We start from the raw sequence: 24,623 nt of genomic DNA, 5'->3' as shown, positions 1-24,623 counted from the left end.
GCTAGAGGTCCTTAACAGTGGACGCTGCCTTTCTGAGACACCGCTCCCTGAAGATGTCCTGGATACTTTGTAGGCTAGTACCCAAGATGGAGCTGACTAAATTTATGACCCTCAGCAGCTTCTCTCGGTCTTGCGCAGTAGCTCCCCACCCCCCATACCAGGCAGTCATGCAGCCTGTCAGAATGCTCTCCACAGTACATAAGACCATAAGATATAGGAGCAGAAGTAGGCCATTTGGCTCATCGAGTCTGCTCCATCATTCAATCATGGGCTAATCCAATTCTTCCAGTCATCCCCACTCCCCTGCCTTCTCCCCATACCCTTTGATGCCCTGGCTAATCAAGAACCTATCTATCTCTGCCTTAAATACATCCAATGACTTGGCCTCCACAGCCGCTCGTGGCAACAAATTCCACAGATTTACCACCCTCTGACTAAAGTAATTTCTCCGCATCTTGGTTCTAAATGGACGTCCTTCAATCCTGAAGTCATGCCCTCTTGTCCTAGAATCCCCTACCATGGGAAATAACTTTGCCATATCTAATCTGTTCAGGCCTTTTAACATTTTGAATGTTTCTATGAGATCCCTCCTCATTCTCCTGAACTCCAGTGAATACAGCCCAAGAGCTGCCAGACGTTCCTCATACAGTAACCCTTTCATTCCTGGAATCATTCTTGTGAATCTTCTCTGAACCCTCTCCGACCTATACGAGGGGTGATTGATAAGTTTGTGGCCTAAGGTAGAAAGAGGTGAGTTATTAACTTCAAACTTTCTGTATTATCGCGCAAAGAGTTGAACCGCACGTGCATGTAACGAGAGCGTCTTGGACGTCCAGGAGGTCCACAGCATGGGTGATTGATAAGTTCGCAGCCTAAGGTAGAAGGAAATGAGTTATACAGCTCTTGTTACACACATGTGCAGTTTAACTCCTTGAGTGATTATGCAGTGATTATTAACATAGAAATAGTGACGGTGGTGGAGGTGGATACAATAGGGTCTTTTAAGAGCCTCTTAGATAGGTACATGGAGCTTAGAAAAATAGAGGGCTATGCGGTAGGGAAATTCTAGGCACAGCATTGTGGGCCGAAGGGCCTGTAATGTGCTGTAGATTTCTGTGTTTAAGGTGCAGTGCAGTTACTAGGGTAATACTATCAACATCCTGGGGCTTACCGTTGACAGGAAACTGAACTGGTGTAGCCATATAAACACCGCGGCTACCGGAGCAGGTCAAATCCTGAAGCGTGTAACTCACCTCCTGACTTCCCAAAGCCTGTCCACCATCTGCAACACTCAGGTCAGGAGTGTAATGGAATACTCGCCACTCGCCTGGATGAGTGAAGCTCCAACAACGTTCGAGAAGCTCGACACCATCCAGTACCAGGCAGCCCACTCGATTGGTACCCCTTCCACAAGCGTCCAATCCCTCCACCATCAACAGACAATTGTAGCAGTGTGTACTATCTACAAGATGCACTGTAACAACACACCAAAGTTCCCAATGCAGCACCTTCCAGACCCACGACCACCACCATCTCGAAGGACAAGAACAGCAGATACTGGGGAACACCATCATTGGGAAATCCCCCTCCAAGTCACTCACCATCCTGACTTGGAAACATATCACCGTTCCTTCATTGTCTCTGGGTCAAAATCGTGGAACCCCCTCCCTAACAGCACTGTGGATGTCCCTACACCTCAGGTTCAAGAAGGCAGCTCACCATCACCTTCTCAAGGGACAACTAGGGATGGGCAATAAATGCTGGCTTACGCCCACATCCCGTAAATGAATAAATTAATAAAAAAATAGAGGCGGTGGTGGTGGGGGTCTAACTAGAATGGTTGATCAGGTTAACTGCCTGGGAGAAGAAACTTTTCACGTGGTGTTAAGTTTTCATTTCACTCACTGGAGTTCAGAAGATTTCAGGGGTTGGGTGGGGTGGGGGGGGGGGAGAATCCGCGATGAAAGCTGTCGGATATTGAAAGTCCTGCACAGAGGATGTTTCCCGTGGTGGGGGAGTCCAGGACAAAGAGGGCACAGTCTCTGAATACAAGGACGCCCCTCTGGAACAGAGATGAGGGGGGTGAATTTCTTTAGCCAGAGGGTGGTATGTCTGTGAAATTCACTGCCGTGGAGGCCAAGTCTTTGGGTGTATTTAATTCAGAGGCTGATGAGCACTTGATTAGTCAGGGCGTCAAAAGTTACAGAGAGAAGGCAGGAGAATGGGGTTGAGAGAGACAATAAATCAGCCACAGTGGAATGGCAGAGAAGACTCAATGGGCTGAATGGCCTAATTCTGCTCCTCTGTCTGATGGTGTGAATAATCCTTTAGTACTTTCAGGGAATCGGACATCTAAACTTCTACCTCAATGTCTCTCTGTACTACAACACTCGACAGGGCCCAGTCATTCAATGGATCAGTCCTGCCCCGGTTTAACTCCCCAAGCTTCACCGCTTCGCACTTGTCCGAGTCCAGTTCCGAACAGCCGTTCATTCCGGTAATACTGCTCTTGTGTTTTTCCAGCCGCACAGCTGGCAGCCCGGGATCAACAATCCGTATCGCGGGATGGTGATCTGGCCGGTTCCGGAAAACATCGAAATCACTGTCACGCTCTACAAGGTAATTGCTGACTTCCCCTGGAGTGGGGGGGTCCATACAGCCCCTCCTGGGGCACAGCGCTCTCTCCTTGCAACTTCACCCACATCGCCGTCCCTCCCACACGGTGAAGCTCCCTACACTGTCCCATCACACACTCACACTCCTGGGGTCAGGCACAGAGTGAAGCTCCCTCTACACCGTCCCATCACACACTCCCGGGGTCAGACACTGAGTGAAGCTCCCTCCACACTGTCCCATCACACACTCCCAGGGTCAGACACAGAGTGAAGCTCCATCCACACACTCCCATCACACACTCCCGGGGTCAGACACTGAGTGAAGCTCCCTCCACACACTCCCATCACACACTCCCGGGGTCAGGCACTGAGTGAAGCTCCCTCCACACCGTCCCACCACACACTCCCGGGGTCAGACACAGAGTGAAGCTCCCTCCACACCGTCCCATCACACACTCCCGGGGTCAGACACAGAGTGAAGCTCCCTCCGCACCGTCCCATCGCACACTCCCGGGGTCAGACACAGAGTGAAGCTCCCTCCGCACCGTCCCATCACACACTCCCGGGGTCAGACACAGAGTGAAGCTCCCTCCACACCATCCCATCTCACACTCCTGGGGTGAGACACAGAGTGAAGCTCCCTTCACACTGTCCCATCACACACTCCCGGGGTCAGACACAGAGTGAAGCTCCCTCCACACCGTCCCACCACACACTCCCGGGGTCAGACACAGAGTGAAGCTCCCTCCACACCGTCCCATCACACACTCCCGGGGTCAGACACAGAGTGAAGCTCCCTCCACTCCGTCCCATCACACACTCCCGGGGTGAGACACAGAGTGAAGCTCCCTCCACACCGTCCCATCACACACTCCCGGGGTCAGACACAGAGTGAAGCTCCCTACACACTGTCCCATCACACTCTCTTAGGGTTATACAAAGAGTGAACTTCCCTCCACACTGACCTGTAAAAGGGTCTTCCTGTTGGTTATTTAGGAACCTTCCTTCCTGTGGGTCTACATTTTCTATCCCCTACTGGCATTCCCTGGGCCCTGGGCCTGTCCGGGTCCTGGTCATGTTCTTACTCCTTCAACCAGGGGCACACCTGATTCCAGGGGACCTGCCCCATCATAGAACATAAAACATTACAGCCCAGTACAGGCCCTTCGGCCCACAATCTTGTGCTGACCTCTTAATCCACTGTCAAATCAGTCTAATCCTTCCCTCATACATTGCCCTCCATTTTTCAATCGACCATGTGCCCAACTAAGAGCCCCTTAAATGTCCCTGGGTATCTGCCTCTATCACACTATCACCACCCCTGGCATTTCACGCACCATGCATCCATTCTGTGCGTAAAAAAAACTTGCCTCTAACCACCCCACCCCTCCCCCATACTTTCCTCCAATCGTCTTAAAATGATGGCCTTTTGCATCCTGGGGGGGGGGAACGTCTCTGACGGTCCACTCGATCCATGCGTCCCTCAACCTCTAGTACACCTTATCAAGTCGCCTCTCATCCTCCCATAGGCAAGAGACAATCTACAGACGCTGGAAGTCCAGGCAACACACACACACACACACACACACACACACACACAGACACACACACACACACACACACACACACACACACACACGCACACACACACACACACACACACACACACACACAGACACACAGACACACAGACACACACACACACACACACACACACACACACACAATGCCGGAGGAACTCAGCAGGCCAGGCAGCATCTGGGAGAAGAGTAAACGGTCGGCTTTTCGGGCCGAGTCTCTTCATCGGTCCAAAATGTTGTCTGTTTACTACTACCCACAGATGCTGCCTGGCCTGCTGAGTTCCTCCCGCATTTTGTGTGCTCCTGAATTGAATTGTTACTTACATCCTTCATATACATGAGGAGTAAAAATCTTTACGTTACATCTCTGTCTAAATGTGTAATTTATAGTAATTTATAATATAATAATAGTAGGCATCCGTTAGTCTTGTGAGACCATGGATTTGTGCCTTGGAAGGTTTCCAGGGCGCAGGCCTGGGCAAGGTTGTATGGAAGACCGGCAGTTGCCTATGCTGCAAGTCTCTCCTCTCCATGCCACCGATGTTGTCCAAGGGAAGGGCACTAGGGCTGATACAACTTGGCACCGGTGTCGTCGCAGAGCAATGTGTGGTTAAGTGCCTTGCTCAAGGACACAACACGCTGCCTCCGCCGAGGCTCGAACTCGCGACCATCAGATCACTAGACTGACGCCTTAACCACTTGGCCACGCGCCAACAAGTTATAATATAAATGTATAGTAATTGATAATATATGTCCTCCAGCCCTGGCTCGTTCAGCCTTCCCCCGTAAGACACGCTCTCTCATACAGGCAGCTTCCTGGTAAGCCTCTCTAAAGCTTCCTCCTTTGTATTTCCCTTCAGGATCCCCTCGCCGAGGAATTCGATGACAAATCGTGGACGTTTGTGATTGAAAATGTAAGTCTCCCGTGAGCCCAGAAAGCCGCCTCTCTCTGACGTGAGGCGGCGTCGGAGAGCAAGGACGGGAGCCGATAGGGCCCACTGGCCCAGCTCGCCCCCTGCTAACCCTGGACGGCAGATGCTGGAGGAACTCAGCAGGTCAGGCAGCACCTGTAGAGCGGAATAAAGAGTCAGCGGTTTGGGCAGAGATCTGATGAAGGGTGTCAGCCCAAAACGTCGACTGCTTATTCTTGTCCGTAGGTGATGCCGAGTTCCTCCAGTTTTTAGTGCGTGTTGTGAAATTTGTATTCGTATTTTGCAAAACGTTAAGCTTACTAAAAATTTACCATAAATAAACAACTATGCAAAAGGTGGGTAATGAGCCAGCGTTCATGAGTTTATGGACTGTTAAGAATTGAATTGAATTGACTTTATTTCTTACATCCTTAACAAACGTGAGGAGTAAAAATCTTCACGTTACATCTCCATCTGACTGTGCAATTTATAGTAATTTATAATAAATAGTATGTACAACAAGATAGTCAATATATCATAGAAATACGATTGTATCAGTGTGAATTAATCAGTCTGACGGCCTGGGGGAAGAAGCTGTCCTGGAGCCTGTTGGTCCTGGCTTTTATGCTGCGGTACCGTTTCCCGGATGGTAGTAGCTGGGACAATTTGTGGTTGGGGTGACTCAGGTCCCCCAATGATCCTTCGGGCCCTTTTTACACACCTGTCTCTGTAAATGTCCTGAATAGTGGGAAGTTCACATCTACAGTTGCGCTGGGCTGTCTGCACCACTCTCTGCAGAGTCCTGCGATCGAGGGAGGTACAGTTCCCGTACCAGGCAGTGATGCAGCCAGTCGGGATGCTCTCAATTGTGCCCCTGTAGAAAGTTCTTAGGATCTGGGGGCTCATGCCGAACGTCTTCAATCGTCTGAGGTGAAAGAGGTGCTGTTGTGCTTTTTTCACCACAGAGCTGGTGTGTACAGACCACGTGAGGTCCTCGGTGATGTGTATACCGAGGAACTTGAAGCTGTTCACCCTCTCAACCCCGGAAGACCTGGGGGGAGGAAGGTATAACTACAACACTGAGTGTGGGTCTTCATGCTCCAGTGCCTCCTCGCTAATGGTGGCCACGAGAAGGAGGCACGTCCCGGAATGGCAAGAGCTACGTTATGCAGCTTCAAGGTGTGAAACTAGTTCGAACGAGGGCGCGGGGCATCCGAATTGCGGGTGTAACCTTACGCCTTTGCTTCAGGCGAGGGGCGCGGGAGCGTGATGACGCGTGCAGTTTGCGTGTTTTTACGTGCAACCCGTAATTAACTATTTCAAGAACGGGAGTGCTCAGCCAGGCAAGGTTTTGCTCAAGTGTAACTTGAAATACTAAATACACAACTGTTGGGGGGGGGGGGGCTTCATGGTCCACGCTGCCTTGTTGAGGCACGTTCCCTTGAAGACGTCTTCGATTTGGGAGGGGTTGACCCTGGGATGGAGCTGGCTGTGTCCACGACCCTCCGCAGCCTCTCGCGATCCTGCACGCCAGACAGAATGCTCTCTGCTGTACCTCTGGAGAACTTTGCAAGAGTCCTTGGCAACACACCCGACCTCCTCAGACTCCCGAGAAAATCCAGCCACTTGCCGCCGCCTTCGTGTTGGCACCGGTACGTTGGGCCCACGTCAGATCTTCAGACAACTGAACCCTCCCCATTGAGAACTAGAGTGCTGTGTGGGGTCCAAACGGTTCAAGTCATTGTCAGAGAATATATACGGTTTACAACCTGAAATTCATACTCTTCACAGACAGCCTCGAAACAAGAAAACCCCATAGAATGTATAATGGAAACATCAAAACCCCAAAGATCCCCCTCCCCTCTGGCACAAGAAGTAGCGGAACCTAACTCTCCACCCCCACTTGCACCATCAGAAGCACTGACGACCCCCCCATCACCATGCAATCAACTGCAAAACCCACCCCCACCCCCAAAGAGACCTTGATCTAGAGTGCATCCAAAACTAGTCCATTAACCCGGCACATCGGTATCTCAGACAGGCTCTGTCTCACTGGAGAGGGAGGGAGAGAGGTCGCTCCTGTAACAGCGAGAGCAGGAGACCAGCAGCTCGCTGTTCCGACGTTACGGTCTTCTGCGCCGCCCCTCCGAGCCCCCTACCCCCCGACTGGAGGACCGACACCGTTAAACCGGAGGGAGCGAGGGGATCGCTCGGGTGCAGGAGCCCGCTGTCCCGAAGTTCCGGTCTCCCGCGACTCTTTGGCCGTCAAAGTCGGCGAGGGACCGCGTCGTCCGCGGGGCCCCTGCCTCGAAGGTGCGTGCCCTCCAGGCCGTCTTCCTGGAGATCGCGACGCGCTGGGTCGCACGGCCGGTCTGAAAACCCGCCGCCTGCGCAGAACTGTTTGAACTGTAGATCGCGGACTCCAACAGAGCCCCGACCACCTGGAAAAGAAAAGACATAAAAGGGAAATAATAAGTGGTCAGAAGGTTAATTGGCCACAGTAAGTTGCACCCCTAGTGTGTGTGTGGGTGGGTGTGGTAGGAAGTTGATAGGAGTGTGAGGAGAAAGTCGAGAGAACATAGAGATGGGATTGAGGTTGGAAACCAGCAGGGATTCAATGGGCCAAATAGCCTCCACCTTGTAATAGGTGAGTAAAGACCACCACAGTTACCTGCCCGGGCTACTCCAACAGCCCCTCACACACCCACCACCTCTCCCACCAAGGGCAGCAGGCCTGGGGGAGCACCCGCTAGTCCAAGGCCTTATCGCCTTAAGGACAGGCCACCCTCAGGCCTCCAGTCCGTGGCCCCGGACTCTGAAGTATTGGGCCTCCAGCTTCTCACTCATCAGGGACCTACCAACCTCCATTCCTTCCCCCTCAACATAGGGTGGTAGAGTCACAAGGCCCAGAAACAGGCCCATCCTGGCTTCTCCCATCAGCCAAACGCAGGCCAATATCCCTCGAAACTTGTCCAAGTACGTTTTTAAATATTGTTAAGGCGCCCGCCCTCCAAGAAGACCACAGCCTCGTTGTAGGGTCTGGAGGCTTGCCTGCCTCGATCGCCTGGAGAGCTGTGCTGGCTGGGGTTGGGGCCTTGTGTGCTTTGGGCCTGCACGGGGTCACTCATGCCAAAAAAAGGTCAAAGGGTAGAGGCCAGACTACGAGCAGCCCACCGGTCCTCCAGGTACGGGGTTTCAGCTGGGGTCGAACAACACCCGACTGGTCAAACGGAACAGCACCTGAGTACGACAGTATTCCTGACTGTCCGCCAGGGATCTCCGCCTGGCTGTAGCGAAAACTGTGAGGAAGCTACTGACAGGATGAAGGCAGCCATGAACACCGCCAGGATGGACGACCTTCGCTGCTGCCCAAGCACCAGCGGGGTAACGGCCAGTGAGTGAGTCAGACAGCGTGTTCTATGTATGGGTCACCCTCTGGGTGCAACATGTTGCTCCTGTGGTTCTTATTAAACCTCTTCCCTCTCACCTTAAACCGGTGCCCACTCGTTCTCGATTCCCCAACCTTGGGAAATGGAGTGAACGTGCACAAGATTCTTCTTCCTCAGGCTCTTAGTTCCCAGGGGAGCGTAGGCCATTGAGGGCGCACAAACCAATCCTCGTAGAGGGATCAGAAGTGGAGAGAGTGAGCAGCTTCACGTCCCTGGGTGTCAAGATCTCTGAGGACCTAACCTGGTCCCCACATATCGATGCAGCTATAAAGAAGGCAAGACAGCGACTATACCTCATTAAGAGTTTGAAGTGACTTGGTATGTCAACAAATACACTCAAAAGCTCCTATAGATGCAGCCCGAGGAGAGAGAGCAGCGCGCCACGCGTGCGCAGCCCTCCGGTGAAATGATATCGTATCTGTTAAATAGGAGCCGTGGACAATTCTGATTTGATGGAGACAGCCGTGAAAGCACAGAGGAACATCTGGAGAAATTTCTGAAACGCCAGTTCGCTGCTGTTGTTACTGCGCGGTCGGGAATCTTCCGGAGGGAAGGCCTCAAAATCCCCGGCTTTGCCTGCTGTTGGCGACTGAGATTGAGGTCAAATTGTTCGGACAGAGATGGCGCTCAGTACTCAGTGTCGAAGAGCTGATCGGAGGCTCGAAGTTTTCGGACGACTCAGAGTCGGACTGTGGTCGGGCATGGCAGGGAGAGTTTTTCTTCCTTCTCCCGTCCGCGTGAGATGTGGGACATTTGAGAGACTTTGAACTTTTTACTGTGCTCATGGACTTCTTCATCAAGTTATGGTATTGTTGCACTGTTGTAACTGTATGTTCTAATTATGTGGTTTTGTTAGTTTTTTCAGTCTTGGTCTGTCCTGTGTTTTGTGATATCACACTGGAGGAATATTGTATCATTTCTTAATGCATGCATTACTAAATGACAATAAAAGAGGACTGCGTGTCTTCATAAACTAAAAAACAAGATCACCGTGGAGAGCATTCTGACAGGCCGCATCACTGTCTGGTGTGGGGGGGGAAGGGGGAGCTGCTGCACAGGAACGAAAGAAGCTTCAGAGGGTCATAAAGTTAGTCGACTCCATCTTGGATACCAGCCTACAAAGTACCCAGGACATCTTCAAGGAGCGGTGTCTCAGAAAGGCGGTGTCCATTATTAAGGACCTCCAGCACCCAAGACATGCCCTCTCCTCACTGATACCATCAGGTAGGAGGTACAGGAGCCTGAAGGCACACACTCAACGATTCACGAACAGCTTCTTCCCCTCTGCCGTCCGATTCCTGAATGGACATTGAATCCGTGAACACTACCTCACTTTTTATAAAATATATATTATTTCTGAACGCAAAATACTCTGCAGAGGCTGGGGTCAAAGAAACATGCACAACACGCTGGAGGAACTCAGCAGGTCGGGCAGGGAAACGAACAGTCAAAGTTTTGGGCCGAGACCCTTCGTCAGGCCTCAGGAGTCAACGTTTCCACAGATGCTGCCTGACCTGCTGCGTTCCTCCAGCCTGTTGTGTGTATATTATTTCTGTTTTTGCACAATAGTTAATCTTTTCAAGATGCATATACTGTAATTGGTTTACATATTTATTTATTTTTACTTTTTTTCTTCTATATTATGTGTTGCATTGAACTGCTGCTGCTAAGTTAACAAATTTCACGACACATGCCGGTGATGATAAACGGAGTCTGGCTTTGATAGCCTCCTATCTCAATGGCTGGTGTTCTTATCATCCCCCTGCATCCACTGGACATCTTCACCAGAGCCCTGTCGGCCGGCCTTGCCCGTTTCCACCCCGCACGGCGGGGAGGGGTGGGCGTGGGCTTTGAGAGGCACAACGTGCACAGTCTTTGCCCTCCTCCAGTCCCGGAACGAGGAGCAGCAGCGGTTCAAGATGGCAGCTCGCAAGGGGCAGAGGTCAGGTCTGTGATGGGAACGACTCTCAGGTCCGTTCCTGTTCCGCCATGTCGGTCCGCCCTCAGGCTGGAGGAGCAGCACCTTGTATCCTATCTGGGCGGCTTCCAACCTCCAGCCTGACGGCACGAACATCAATTTCTCCAACTTCCAGTAACTGTTCCCTACCCTGCCCGTCACCTCCCCCTTCCCTTCCTTCCGAGGCCTTCTGTCCTCTCCTGTCAGACTACCCCCCCAACCCTTCACCACCTTCTCCAGTCCTTTATCTCTTCCACCAGTCAACTTCCCAGCTCTCCGTTTCACCTACCGCCTGCCACCTTGCCCTTCTTCCTCCCCTGCCCCCCATCTTTTAACCCTGACTTCTGCCCCCTCCTTTCCGGCCCTGATGGAGGGTCTCGGCCCAAAAGGTCGACTGTTCATCCCCGTCCATAGGTGCTGCCTGACCTGCTGAGCCCCTCCGGCACGCTGTGTGCGTTGCCCTAGGTTTCCGGCATCTGCGGTAACCTCTTGCGTCTGTGACGTTCAGATGGCGGGGATCTCCAATAATCCACTGTCTGATTTTTGGGAGATTTCTCCAGTTGGCATCTACCCTGCTGGTGACTGATCCTCACGTTCCCTGTAGACTCACCAGGACCCGTTTCCCATCTCCTTTCTCACAGGGGACCCATTTGCTGTTCCCTCTAAACTCGGAGTGACCCCGTTTCCTGCTGCCTGTTTACCACTCCTTCTAAATCCACCCTCTGAGTCCCAGTTTCCCACTCCTTTAAACCCACCGGATCCACTGGAAAGTCTATAAAAAACCTCGGCAAACTTCTATAGATGTTTGGTGGAAAGTAGTGAACTGACTGGCTACGTATGGGAACGCCAACACCCTTGAGCGGAAAATCCTACAAAAGGTAGCAGATTTGGCCCAGTCCATCACGGGTAAAGCCCTCCCAACCATTCAGCACATCTACATGAAACGCTGTCGTAGGAAAGCAGCATCCATCATCAGAGATCCCCACCACCCAGGCCGTGCTCTCTTCTCACTGCTGCCATCAGGTAGAAGGTACAAGAACCTCAGGACTCGCACCACCAGGTTCAGGAACAGTTACTACCCCTCAACCATCAGGCTCTCGAACAAAAGGGGACAACTACACTCACTTGCCCATCCACTGAGATGTTCCCACAACCAATGATCTCACTTTAAGGACTCTTTATCTCATGTTCTCGTTATTTATTGCTATTTATTTATATTTGCGTTTGCCCAGTTTGTTGTCTTCTGCACTCTGGTTGATCTTTCACTGATCCTGTTTACAGTTTACAGTTACTATTCTATAGATTTGCTGAGTATGCCCACAGGAAAATGACTTATATGAGTGGTGATTGATAAGTTCGTGGCCTACAGTAGAAGGAGTCAATTTTAGAAAACCGAGCACATTTATTTTTCCTACATTTGCACACTTAGTCCAGCGGTCGTGGAGCATACGGATCCCTTCTTTGTAGAATTTGGCACATTGGACCTCCAGAAAGTGGTCTACAGCAGGGATGATTGATAAGTTTGTGGCCTAAGATAGAAGGCGATGAGTTATTAACTTCAAACTTTCTGCATTTTCACTCAGGGTTGAACTGCACGTGTATGTAACAAGAGCTGTATAACTCACCTCCTTCTACCTTAGGCTGCGAACTTATCAATCACCCGTGCTGTGGACCTCCTGGAGGTCTAAGACACTCTCGTTACATGCACGTGCGGTTCAACTCTTCGAGTGATAATGCAGAAAGTTTGAAGTTAATAACTCATCTCCTTCTACCTTAGGCCACGAACCTATCAATCACCCCTGCTGTGGACCACTTCTACAAAGAAGGGATCTGTATGCTCCACGACCGCTGGACTAAGTGTGTACCTGTAGGAGGGGACTATGTTGAAAAATGAATGTGCTAGGTTTTCTAAAACTGACTCCTTCTACCTTAGGCCTCGAACTTATCAACCACCCCCGTACGTGCTCTGATAATAAATCTTACTTTGAACTTTGAACTTTTTAAACTTTATAACCCTACGGCGTAACATTCCTCAGAGAGGTGAATTAGAAAGTGTTCTTGCACGTTACGGGGATCAGCTGGCCCGACCTCACCGGCGCCAGATTGTCACAACTTGACCGGGTCGCACCTTTGCCCTGCAGGAGAGCAAGGGGCGGCGGAAGGTTCTGGCAGCGGTGGACATCAGCATGAAGCGGTACGCCAGCCCCACGCCCACCGTGACCGATGTCAGGCTCCAGCTGAAGCCCCTCTCCGTCAAGGTGATCTCCGCCACGCTCCAGTTCTCCCTGTCCTGCGTCTTCCTGCAAGAGGGCCGGGCCACGTGAGTGTTACTGCCCTCCCAACCGCACCCCCCCATCCCGACCCGTCCCGCTGTGCTACAATTCTCTCCCCGTGCCCGCCGGGTGGGGCGAGGGTCACTCTGCTCCTTGCCCACTGTGTGGGAGAGTGTTGGAAGGTGAAACCTTCTCCAGGACTTCAAGAAGCATCTCCCCACACCCCCCCCCCCCCCCGGTCTTCGGACTGCGCACCTGCAGCGCTCCTTGGGGTTAGTGGCGGGAGGGGGCACAGCTCAGAATGAAGGGAGGGCCCTTTCGAGCTGAGGTGAGGGGCAGCTGGGGAAGGTGAGTCAAGGTTTCCAATAAGAGCAGGACACGGTCGAAGGGCTGCTTGGCCTTGCCCTTCAGCCTCTGCGTGTGGTCAGTGGGCTGTGGAGGCCAAGCCACTCGGAGCCAGAAGAGTTCACGATCGCGTTTCTCATACGACCATAAGGTAGCAGGCTCGATGGGCTGAATGGCCTACTTCTCCTATATGTTATGGTCTTATAGAAGCAGAATCAGGCCCTTTCGGCCCATCGAGTCTGCTCCGCCATTTCATCATGGCTGATCCATTTTCCTTCTCAGCCCCCCCCAATCTCCTGCCTTCTCCCTTCACGCCCTGACTGATCAAGAATCAATCAACCTCTGCCTTAAGTATACCCAAAGACTTGGGTATATTTGCCACAGCTGCCTTGTACGGCCAGGGGGAAAGAGACAGGCTGCCCAGGTCGTCCGCTAACTCTGGACTTCCTTCACCTCTCCACCCCCTCTCCTAACTCCCTCCACCCTCCTCACCCCTCTCCTTCCACTATCTCCTCCCCTCCATCCCCTCTGCTACCCCCCTCTCTCCCTCACACCCTTGTCCCACCCTCCACCCTCCCCAAACCTCCCCCTCCTCCACTGCTCATCCTTCCCCTCCTCCCCTTCCTTGCCCCTCTTTCCCCTCTCCTACCTCCTTCTCCCTCACTCCTTCCTCCCACCCTCCCCACCCCTCCTCTCCCCTCTCTTTCCCCTCACCCCTGAATCCCATCTCCTACCTCCCTCTCCCTCACTCCCACACTCCCCCATTCCTCCACCCCGCCTCCCTCCCTCTCCTCTCCACCCCCTCTCCTACCTCTCACCCTCTCTCCCTCACTCCCTCCCCCACTCCTCTCCTTTCTCCGCCCTTCCTCCTCCGACCCCCTTCTCACCCCCTCCACCCCCTCCTCGCCTGGCCTCCCCCTCACCTCTCCACCCCCTCTCCTACCTCGCCCACTTCCTCCCACCCCTCCCTGGCTCCCCACTCCCCTCCTTTCCCTCTCCCTCTCCCTCTCCCTCCCCCTCCCCCTCCCCCCTCCCCCTCCCCCTCCCCCTCCCCCTCCCCCCTCTCCCTCCTCCCTCTCCCCCTCCCCCTCCCCCTCCCCCTCCCCCTCTCCCCCTCCCTCTCCCCTTCCCCCTCCCCCTCCCCCTTCCCCCTCCCCCTCCCTCTCCCTCCCCCACACCCCCCAGGGACGAGGATATGCAGAGCCTGGCCAGCCTGATGAGCGTGAAGCAGAGTGATGTTGGTAACCTGGATGACTTCGCCGGCGACAGTGACGAGGAGGAGGGAGACCGGAGGAGGTCGTGGCAGGAGGACCGGACGGGCAAGGCGAGGGGTGAGTGGACGGTGGGGGGGGCGGGGGTGGGCGTGGAGGGGGTTACCTCGCGGTGCCACGGCCCACACACGGGCAAACAAACCTCACCCTCGCTGCAGGGCCCTGAGCGGCCTCTCCAGGCGAGGCGGTGCTTCACCTGCAAGCCTGCCCGGGGTCCGGTGCTCCCGTTGCGGCCTCCGCATCAGTGAGGCCCGGTGCAGACTGGGAGACCGCTTCGCTTTCTCTGCCTCAAAAAGGGGGTAGGATCTCCCGCCCGTTTCGTTCTGATGTCGGTCCACTGCCTCCTCCTCTGCCGCGATGAGGTGAGGCCACACTCAAGATGGAGGAGCAACACCTTGTATTCCGTCCGGGAAGCCTCCAACCTGATGGCGTGAACATCGATTCCTCAAACTTCCGGTAGCCACTTCCCCTGCTTCCTGCCACCCCCCCTCCTTTTTTTTTGTTTTCCCTCATTCCGAAGGCCCTCGCACACCCCCTCCCCCTCAGCAACTGTCCACCCATTCCCCTGGTTCCCTCCCGCGCCCCACTCTCCTCTCCTCAGACTCCTCCTTCTTCAAGCCCTTTACCTTTTCCACCAATCACCTCTCAGCTTCTTACTTCACCTCTCGCCCTCCCTGCCACCTGGCTTAACCTATCACCTGCCATCTTGTACTCTTTCCAACTTGTATGTACTCTTCTGCCCACTTCCTTTCCAGTCCTGAGGAAGGGCCTCTGTCTGAAACATCGACTGTTTACTCCCCTCCGTTGACACAGCGCCTGACCTGCGGAGTTCCTCCGGCCTTGTGTGTGTGTGGGTGTGTGTGGGTTGCCTGTCAGGGTGAGGGTGTGGACTGCGGTGCAGAACGATCACGTAATACGACACAGAAACTGGCCCTTCAGCCTGTCTCATCCCTGCCTATCTGAGCCGGTCCCGTTTGCCTCCTTTTGGCCCATTCCCCCTAAACCTGGAGGAGCCAATGCTGGAGGAACTCAGCGGGCCAGCCAGCGTCGATGGGAAAGAGTGAACCCCTCATCACCAACTGCAGATTTTCTCATCTTTTCCTGTCCAAATATCTTTTAAATGTTGTAACTGTAGCTGCCTCTACATCTTCTGCTGGCAGCTTGTCCCCTACAATTCACCATCCTCTGCGTGGAAAAACCTGTCCCTCGGGTCCTCTTCAAACCTTTCTCTTCTCACTTTTAACCTTCCCCCCCTCACCTTTAATCTTCCCCATCACCTTTAACTATTCCCCCCTCACCTTTAACCTTTCCCCTCACCTTTAACCTTTCCCCTCACCTTTAACCTTGCCCCTCACCTTTAACCTTGCCCCTCTCACCTTTAACCTGTGCCCCCCCCCCCCCGGTTTTTGACTTCCCTCCCGTGTGCATCCGGAGAGCCCAAATCTCGCCGAGAGATCAGAGCTTTCCTCTCTCTGGAGCAAAGAAGGGTGAGAGGGAACGACAGGAGACATAGGTCAAGTGGACGTTTTTTTCCCCCGTGGGGCAGCTGTGGCTATGACAAGAGGGCATGATCTTAAGGTGTTTAAAGAAAAGAATCGGGGGGTGGGGGAGATGTCAGAGGCTTTTTTTAATACACAGAGTGCATGGAAACTGCTGCCGTGGTGGTGGTAGACGTAGGTACATTAGGGACTTTTCAGAGACTCCTAGATAAGCACATCGATGAAAGAAGTGGCTGGAGTCTTTGGCGATTTGCCAAATCCCCTCTCACTTGCCCTAATGAAATACAGCTTGCTGGTGTGTTGCCCTGTGATTGTATCGACGCACTGGGCCCAGGATTGATCCGGTTTACAGGAATTATCCTGGGGCGAAAGGGGTCACTCGTGGAGGGCTTGGCGACCAGCCCTCGCCGGAGTTTAGAAGGATGGTGGGGGACACCTCATCCAACGTTGAAAGGCCTGGACAGAGTGCATGTGGAGAGTCGGGGAGTCTAGGACCAGTGGGCACAGCCTCAGAATACAAGGACGTCCACTGAGGACGGAGAGGAGGAGGAATCTCTCTAGCCAGAGGGTGGTGAATCTGTGGAATTCGTTGACACAGGCAGGCTGTGGAGAGTGAGCCATTGGGTACACTTAAAGCGGAGGTTTATAGGCCCTTCGTTAATAAGGGAACCATTGGGAGAAGGCAGGAGAATGGGGTTGAGAGGGATAGTAAGTCAGCCACGATGGTAGGGCAGAGCAGACTCGATGGGCTGAGTGGCCTGATTCTGCTCCTGTGTCTTCGGGTACCTTTACCACTCTCCCTTCGAGCCCTCCGAGTTCGCTGTAATGGCGACGCTGGTGCTAGAATCCGGAGCAACAGTCAGCTGAAGGGACTCAGCAGATGTGGAGGGAAATCGGCAGATGGTGTTTCAGGTCACCGAGATAGCTGGACAACATCCAGATCCTTCACCAGTCTGGATGCCATCCAGCAGTCTCCATCCTCCGCCTAACCGGACCACACCTCCCCTCGCTGCCTCTTGCAAGGGGCGCCGTTCCTTTCTGTCATTCCTCCGCCTCCCTCGCTTCTGTTCTCGAGGCGAGGCCTTCCTCTCCGGGACATCTGAGATGCCCTCCTCTTTCAGAGAATCAGCATCGGGTTCAGTGTCGCTGGCCCGCGGCGAGAAACTTGTCATTACGCGGCAGCAGGACTCTGCGACACGCCACGTGCGCTGGGCGGCTCGTTCCCGCGCTCTCACCACCCTCTGAGTGAGGACGTTCCCCCTCGTGTTCCCCTTCAGCTTCTCACCTTTCACCCTTAACCCATGACCTCTGGTTGTAGTCTCACCCAACCTCAATGGAAAAAGCCTGCTTGCATTTACCCTGACTAAACCCCTCATAATTTTGTATACCTCTATCAAATCTCCCCTCATTCTTCTACATTCAAGAAATAAACCCCTAACCTGTTCAAACTTTCCTTATAACTCAGGTCTTCCAGATCCGGCAACATCCTTGTAAATTTTCTCTGTACTCGTTCAATCTTGTTTACATCTTTCCTGTAGGCAGGTGACCAAAACTGTACACAAAACTCCAAATTAGGCCTCACCAACATCTTGTACAATTTCAACATAACATCCCATCTCCTGTACTCAGTACTCTGATTTACGAAGGCCAGTGTGCCAAAAGCTTTCTTTATGACCCTATCTACCTGTGATGCCACATTCAATGAATTATAGACCTGTATTCCCAGATCCCTCTGTTCTACCTCACTCCTCTGTGCCCTGGTCACTGTGTAAGGACTACCCTGGTTGGTCCTACTGAAGTGCTAAACCTCACACTTGTCTGCCATTTTTCAGCCCATTTTTCAAGCTGGTCCTGATCCCGTTGTGAACTTTAATCATCTTCCTCGCTGTTCACTACACCCCCTATCTTATCATCTGCAAACTTGCTGATCCATTTAACCACATTATCATCCAGATCATTGACAGAGATGACAAACAACAATGGACCCAGCACCGATCCCTGTGGCACACCACTAGTCACAGGCCTCCAGTCAGAGAGGCAGCCATCTACTACCACTCCCTGGCTTCTCCCACAAAGCCAATGTTTAATCCAATTTACTCCCTCATCTTGAATGCCAAGCAACTGAACCTCCTTGACTAGCCTCCCATGTGGGACCTAGTCGAATGCCTTGCTAAAGTCCATGTAGACAACATCCACTGCCTTGCCTTCCTGGTAACTTCCTCAGAAAGCTCTATAAGATTGGTTAGACATGACCTACCACACATGAAGCCATGCTGACAATCCATAATCAGTCCCTGTCTATCCCAATACTCATGTATCCAGTCCCTTAGAATATCCTCCAATAACTTTCCCACTACTGATGTCAGGCTCACCAGCCTATAATTCCCTGGTTTATTCTTTGAGCCTTTCTGAAACAGCGGAACAACATTGGCTATCCTCCAATCCTCTAGTACCTCAGCCGTGGCTAAAGATGTTTTAAATATCTCTGCTTGGGCCCCAGCAATTTCTGCACTTGCCTCCCATGGGGTCCAAGGGAAAACCTTGTCAGGCCTTGGGGATTTATCAAACACCTCCTCCTCTGTAATCTGTTCAGGGTCAATAAAAAGTCAATGCTGCTTTGCCTCATTTCTATAGACACTGTGTCCATCTCCCGAGTAAATACAGATGCAAAAAAATCTATTTAATATCTCCCACATCTGTTTTGGCTCCACACATGGATTACCAGTCTGATCTTCCAGAGGGACCTTAGGATTCCCCTTCACTGTGTCTGCTAGAGCAACCTCAAGCCTTCATGTAGCCCTCCTGACTTCCTTCTTAAGTGTTCTCTTGCATTTCTTACACTCCTCAACTACCTCATTTGTTCCTACCTGCTCTGCAGCTCCTTCTTCTTCTTACCCAGGGCCTCAAGCTCTCTCTAAAACCAAGGTTCCCTAAACCTGTAATCCTTACCTTTCATTCTGACAGGAACATACAAACTCTTTGCTCTCAAAATTTCACTCTTGAAGGCCTCCCATTTTCCAGAAAACAGCCTGTCCCCATCCACACTTGCCAGATCCTTTCTGTTTCCGGCAAAACTGGCCTCTCTCCAATGCAGAATCGCAACCCACAGACCAGACCTATCTTTTTTTGCATACTTACTTTGAAACTAATGGCGTTGTGATCGCTAGATGCAAAGCGTCTCGCCTACACAAACTTCTGTCACCTGCCCTGTCTCGTTCCCTCATAGCAGATCAAATATCTCTCCCTCTCTGTAGTTGGGGCTTCTACATACTGATTCAGGAAACTTCCCTGAACACATTTGACAAACTTTATTCAATCTAGACCTTTTACAGTATGGGAGACCCAGTCAATGTGTGGAAAGTTAAAGTCGCCTACTATCACAACCTTGCACAGTCTCCAGTCTCTCTAGAAATTTGCTCCTCTAAATCCCATGCACCGTTGGGTGGTCTGCAATATAATCCCATTAACTCTTATTCCTCAGTTCCACCCACCAGACGAGCTCTCCAGTCCGTCCTGACTGAGCACGGCTGTGACATTTCCTCTGACCAGTAATGCCACCCGTCCCTCTTTAATTCCTCTCGCTCTGTCACATCTAAAACAATGGAACACTGAGCTGCCAGTCGTGTCCCTCCTGCAACCAAGTCTCACCAACGCCATAATTCCATTACTGATCCGTGCCCTGAGCTCATCTGCCTTTCCTGCGATACTTCCTGCATTGGAATATACGCAGTTCAGAACATTAAGCCCCACCGTGCTCGACCTTTCAATTCAAGAGTTTGTTTGTAGGCTTACCAACATCTTTCTCCACAACCGCTCTACTGTCTGTTCTTGCGCTCTGGTTCCCATCCCCCCGAAACTCTCGTTTAAACCCCACTCTTCTGCATTAGCAAACCTTCCCACCAGGGTATTCATCCCCTTCCAGTTCAGGTGCAAACCATCCCTTCCGTGCAGGTCCCACCTTCCCTGGAAGAGAGCCCGATGATCCAAAAATCTGATGCCCACCTTCCCGCGCCAACTCCTTAGCCAGCTGTTGAACTGCTGGCTCTGACCCCACCAGCAATCCTGAGATCACAACCCGGGGCCTGGCCCTTTAACAGTCGACATTTCAGGCCAAGACCCTTCATCGGGACTGAGAAGGAAAGGGGGAAGGCACCAGAATAAAAAGTTGTGGGGGGGGTAGGGGAGTGGAATGAGGCAAGCTGGAAGGTGAGAGGTGAAGCCAGATGGGTGGGGAAAGGCCAAGGGGCAGGAGGAGGAATCTGACAGGAGAGGAGAGTGGACCATGGGAGAAAGGGAGGAAGGGGGCCCAGGGGGAAGTCACAGGCAGATGAGAAGCAGTAAAAGGTCAGGTTGAGGGGATTTGCTCACCGGGAGAGATCGATGTTCACTTCATCAGGTTGGAGGCGACCCAGATGGAATATGAGGTGTTGCTCCCCCACCCCGAGGGTGGCCTTACCTGGGTACAGGAGGGGGCCGTGGACTGACACGTCAGCTTGGGAATTAAAATGCTCGGGGCGGGCGGTGCCAAGGTGCCCCAATTCACGGCGGGGTCTCAGCGGGCGTAGAGGGGGCCCACGCAGGGTATACCGGGCCCAATAGATGACCCCCCCCCAAGCAGGTGAGGCGTTACCTGAGCTGGGGGGGGGGGGTGCTGAGTGCCAGTACTGAGCTCAGACCCTCGTCCAAAGTCAAAGTCAAGTTTGCTGTCGCACGCACAGGTGCAACGAAAAGCTTAACTTAAAGAGCACTTGAAAGCGTTAACACAAACTATAGGAGAAAGAAAGCAACACACATCAAAGTTGCTGGTGAACGCAGCAGGCCAGGCAGCATCTCTAGGAAGAGGTACAGTCGACGTTTCAGACCTCTTCCTAGAGATGCTGCCTGGCCTGCTGCGTTCACCAGCAACTTTGATGTGTGTTGCTTGAATTTCCAGCATCTGCAGAATTCCTGTTGTTTGCAAGAAAGAACGCGGTTGTTGGATTGACTTTATTGCTTACATCCTTCATATACATGAGGAGTCAAAATCTTTATATTACCTCTCCGTCTGAATGTGCCGTGTGCAATCATAGTAATTTATAATAAACAGATGGTAGCAGCTGGAACAGTTTGTGGTTGGGGTGACTCGGGTCCCCAGTGATCCTTCGGGCCCTTTTTACACACCTGTCTCTGTAAATGTCCTGAATAGTGGGAGGTTCACATCTGCAGATGCGCTGGGCTGTCCACACCACTCTCTGCAGAGTCCTGCGATTGAGGGAAGTACAGTTCCCATAACAGGCAGTGATGTAGTCAGTCAGGATGCTCTCAGTTGTGTCCCTGTAGAAAGTTCTTAGGATTTGGGGGCCTGTACCAGACTTCTTCAACCGTCTGAGGTGAAAGGCGCTGTTGTGTTGTGTGTTTCTATACTGGGATTGTGTCGGTCGGTTCAAGAACCGGAGGGGGTTGGGAGAAACACACACACGCAGAATGTTGGAGGAAATCAGCGGGTCAGGCGGCACCCTTGGAAGGGCATGAACACAGTCAGCTTCACCCTCCGCAGGCCAGAGGAGATCTGCTGACGCTGGAAACCCAACGCACCCAGAAACGCCGGAGGAACTCAGCAGGCCGGGCAGCACCAGTGGAAAAGAGTGAACAGTCGACGCTTCGGGAACGATGAAGGGGGAGTCGCCGTTCCTGAACCTGGCGGTGTGGGACCTGAAGATGGGAGCTGGGGAGGGTGGGGGTGGTCTTTGACGGTGGGTGCCTGCATGAGGCGGCGCCCGCTGGAGATACGACCGATGGTGGGGAGGGACGTGCCGGTGGTGTGTATTGGGCTGAGTTTGCAGCCCCAAGTACTCGGATTGCTGCGGCCAGGCCGTGGCGGGACCGGTCGAAGGAACCCAGTGGGACGGCCAGCGTCCTGACCCGCTGAGTTGCTCCAGCATTTTGTGTGTGTGTGGTGGGGGGGGTGGGGGGAGAAGGCTGGACTTGGTGCTGTGGGTCATCAGGTTTCCGAAACTCCTGCCTGACCGTGTCCCGGCTTGGAATCTGGGAGGCGGGATCTTTTTAGGGGGATTTAAGAAACGGGAATGCCTGCTTCATCTCTGTACTTCCCACTGCTCTGCCTGAAAACTCTCCTCTGGTTCTGTCGCAGGCTTTAAGTCTCTCTTTAAGGTGGACCGGCGGAGAGGTGGGTGCGGACTGGGTTTGGCGCTTAGCTTCGGTGCTATTAACCCGCATTGGGCTGCTGGAGGTGCCCGGCTCCGGTTGTGGAATGAGATCTGGTCCGTGTATTTGAAATCGCCGTGTCTCTGCTCGCTCCCTCCTGGTGCTCTTTGCTCGGCTGATAGGTGTGTCCGGTACATGTACCTTACTTCCCAGAGTATGGCCTCCTCCGAAACTGTCCTGATACCTTAATGACCGGACTACATTCCCATGCGCAAAATCGGCCCGATACTTTAATCCTGGGAATTCCTGTAAACTCTGTCGGTAATCCTGCAGTTACAAGAAGCTCATATAGCTCACGTCTCTGGGAGAAACAAGAGGCTGCGAGTGCTGCGATCTGACAGTGTGTGTGAGTCTGTGTTTTGGGAGGGGTGTGCGAGTCTGTGTGTGTTTGGGAGGTTTGTGTGTGAGTCTGTGTGTTTGGGAGGTTTGTGTGTGAGTCTGTGTGTGTTTGGGAGGTTTGTGTGTGAGTCTGTGTGTGTTTGGGAGGTTTGTGAGTCTGTGTGTGTTTGGGAGGTGTGTGTGAGTCTGTGTGTTTGGGAGGTGTGTGTGAGTCTATGTGTGTTTGGGAGGTGTGTGTGAGTCTGTGTGTGTTTGGGAAGTGTGTGTGAGTCTGTGTGTGTTTGGGAGGTGTGTGTGAGTCTGTGTGTTTGGGAGGTGTGTGTGAGTCTGTGTGTTTGGGAGGTGTGTGTGAGTCTATGTGTGTTTGGGAGGTGTGTGTGAGTCTGTGTGTGTTTGGGAAGTGTGTGTGAGTCTGTGTGTGTTTGGGAGGTGTGTGTGAGTCTGTGTGTTTGGGAGGTGTGTGTGAGTCTGTGTGTTTGGGAGGCTTGTGTGTGAGTCTGTGTTTTGGGAGGGGTGTGTGGGTGAGTCTGCGTGTGTTTGGAAAATGTGTGTGTGGGTGAGTCTGTGATTTGGGAGTTGTGTGGGTGTAAGAGTTTGTGTGTGTATTTGGAAGTGAATGTGTGTGTGTATATGTGAGAATTTGTGTGTCTGTGTGTATTGGTAGATGTGTGTGTGTGTCTATGTGTGTACTGGGAGATGTGTGTGTGAGAGAGAGAGAGAGCCTATGTGTGTACTGGGAGATGTGGATTGTGTGTGTGTGTGTGTCTATGTGTGTATTGGAAGATGTGGATATGTGTGTGTCTATATGCTGTCTGTGCAGAGTTTGCACATTCTCCCTGTGACCCTGTGGGATTCCTTCTCACATCCCAATGATGGGCGGTGTCAGTGAACTAAACTGCCCTCTGTAAATTGCCCCCTTAGAATTGAGTGAGGGGTAGGAACTGGAGGGGGAGAGTTGACAGGAACTTGTGGAGGATGGAATTCAGGCAATATCAGAGGGTAGGGTAGAATTCCGAGAGTCAACATAGATGGGCTGAATGGCCTCTATCTCTGCCCTTGGGTCAGGACTTGCACACGTACGTGGTAGGGCCCTGGGAAGAGAGGGAATATGGGGAGGGCAGGTATGTGGTCCCTTGAAAATGGAGCCACACGTAGACAGGATGCTGAAGAAAGCATCCGGCAGGCTGGCCTTCATCCGCCCGGGCACCGAGTCCAAACGTTAGGGCGCGATGTTACTGGCGAGACAACAGGCTGCTGAGCACAGTACTGGTTACCAACTCCGTTAACCCGGAGAGGGTGCAGGAAGGATTCCTGGGGACGTTGGCAGGTCTGGAGGGCCTGCGTTATGGGGAGTGGCTGGGTAGACTGTTTTCCCCTGGGGTGAGGAGGGCGGACTGGTGACCTTTTAAAGTCACGATGTAGAGGTGTTGAAAAGGCTCTTGGACAGATGTATGAATGTGCGGAGAATGGGGCTGGGGGGGGCTTTCCCTATGGTGGGGGGAGTCTAGGATCAGAGGACACAGCCTCAGAATAGAGGGGCGTCCTTTTAGAACGGAGATGAGGAGGAATTTCTTTAGCCAGAGGGTGGTGAATCTGAGTGGAATTTTTTGTCACTGGCAGTGGTGGAGGCCAAGTCTTTATATTCAAGGCAGAGGTTGATAGATTCTTGATTGATCAGGACATGAAGGGGTACGGGGAGAAGGCAGGAGACTGGGGGGCTGAGAGGGAAAATGGATCAGTCATGATGAAATGGCAGAGCAGACTCGATGGGCCAAATGGCCTAATTTTGCTCCTATGTTTTATCCCACATACAAGGAGAAGGGATTAGGGGTCACTATCTGAACTAATTTGGCACAACATCATGGACCAAAAGGCTTCTTCCTACCCCTAACTAGGGGTGGAGGGTGGAAAGGTGGGGGTGATCTTGTTGAAACCTATTGGATTCTGAAAGGGCCCGGACAGAGCGGACAAGCACAAGATGATGAGAGGCATTGATGGTGTGGATAGTCAGAGGCTTTTTCCCAGGGCTGAAATGGCTAACACGAGAAGGCACAGTTTTAAGGTGCTTGGAAGTAGGTAGAGACGAGATGTCAGGGGTAAGTTTTTTTACGCAGAGAGTGGTGAGTGTGTGGAATGGGCTGCCAGCAACGGTGGTGGAGGTGGATACGATAGGGTCTTTT

General features: G+C 52.6%; 1 protein-coding gene and 1 non-coding gene across 3 annotated transcripts in view; one reads left to right on the top strand and one right to left on the bottom strand.

The window, feature by feature from the left end:
- LOC140189027 (EH domain-binding protein 1-like) overlaps positions 1–24,623 on the top strand; it is a 121,201-nt gene that overhangs the window by 60,302 nt on the left and 36,276 nt on the right. For both annotated transcript variants that reach the window (XM_072245702.1, XM_072245701.1), the window contains exons 3-6: positions 2,524–2,619; positions 5,056–5,109; positions 12,654–12,832; positions 14,316–14,461. In XM_072245702.1, the coding sequence (XP_072101803.1) occupies positions 2,524–2,619; positions 5,056–5,109; positions 12,654–12,832; positions 14,316–14,461 (475 nt within the window). The remainder of the gene's footprint in view (positions 1–2,523; positions 2,620–5,055; positions 5,110–12,653; positions 12,833–14,315; positions 14,462–24,623) is intronic.
- Positions 4,836–4,904, bottom strand: trnat-agu (transfer RNA threonine (anticodon AGU)). The gene has a single exon. It is a non-coding gene; the product is annotated as a tRNA-Thr (tRNA).

This window comes from Mobula birostris, chromosome 28, assembly GCF_030028105.1.
Source record: "Mobula birostris isolate sMobBir1 chromosome 28, sMobBir1.hap1, whole genome shotgun sequence".
Lineage (NCBI taxonomy): Eukaryota > Metazoa > Chordata > Chondrichthyes > Myliobatiformes > Myliobatidae > Mobula > Mobula birostris.
This window is presented reverse-complemented; position numbering and strand designations above follow the sequence as displayed.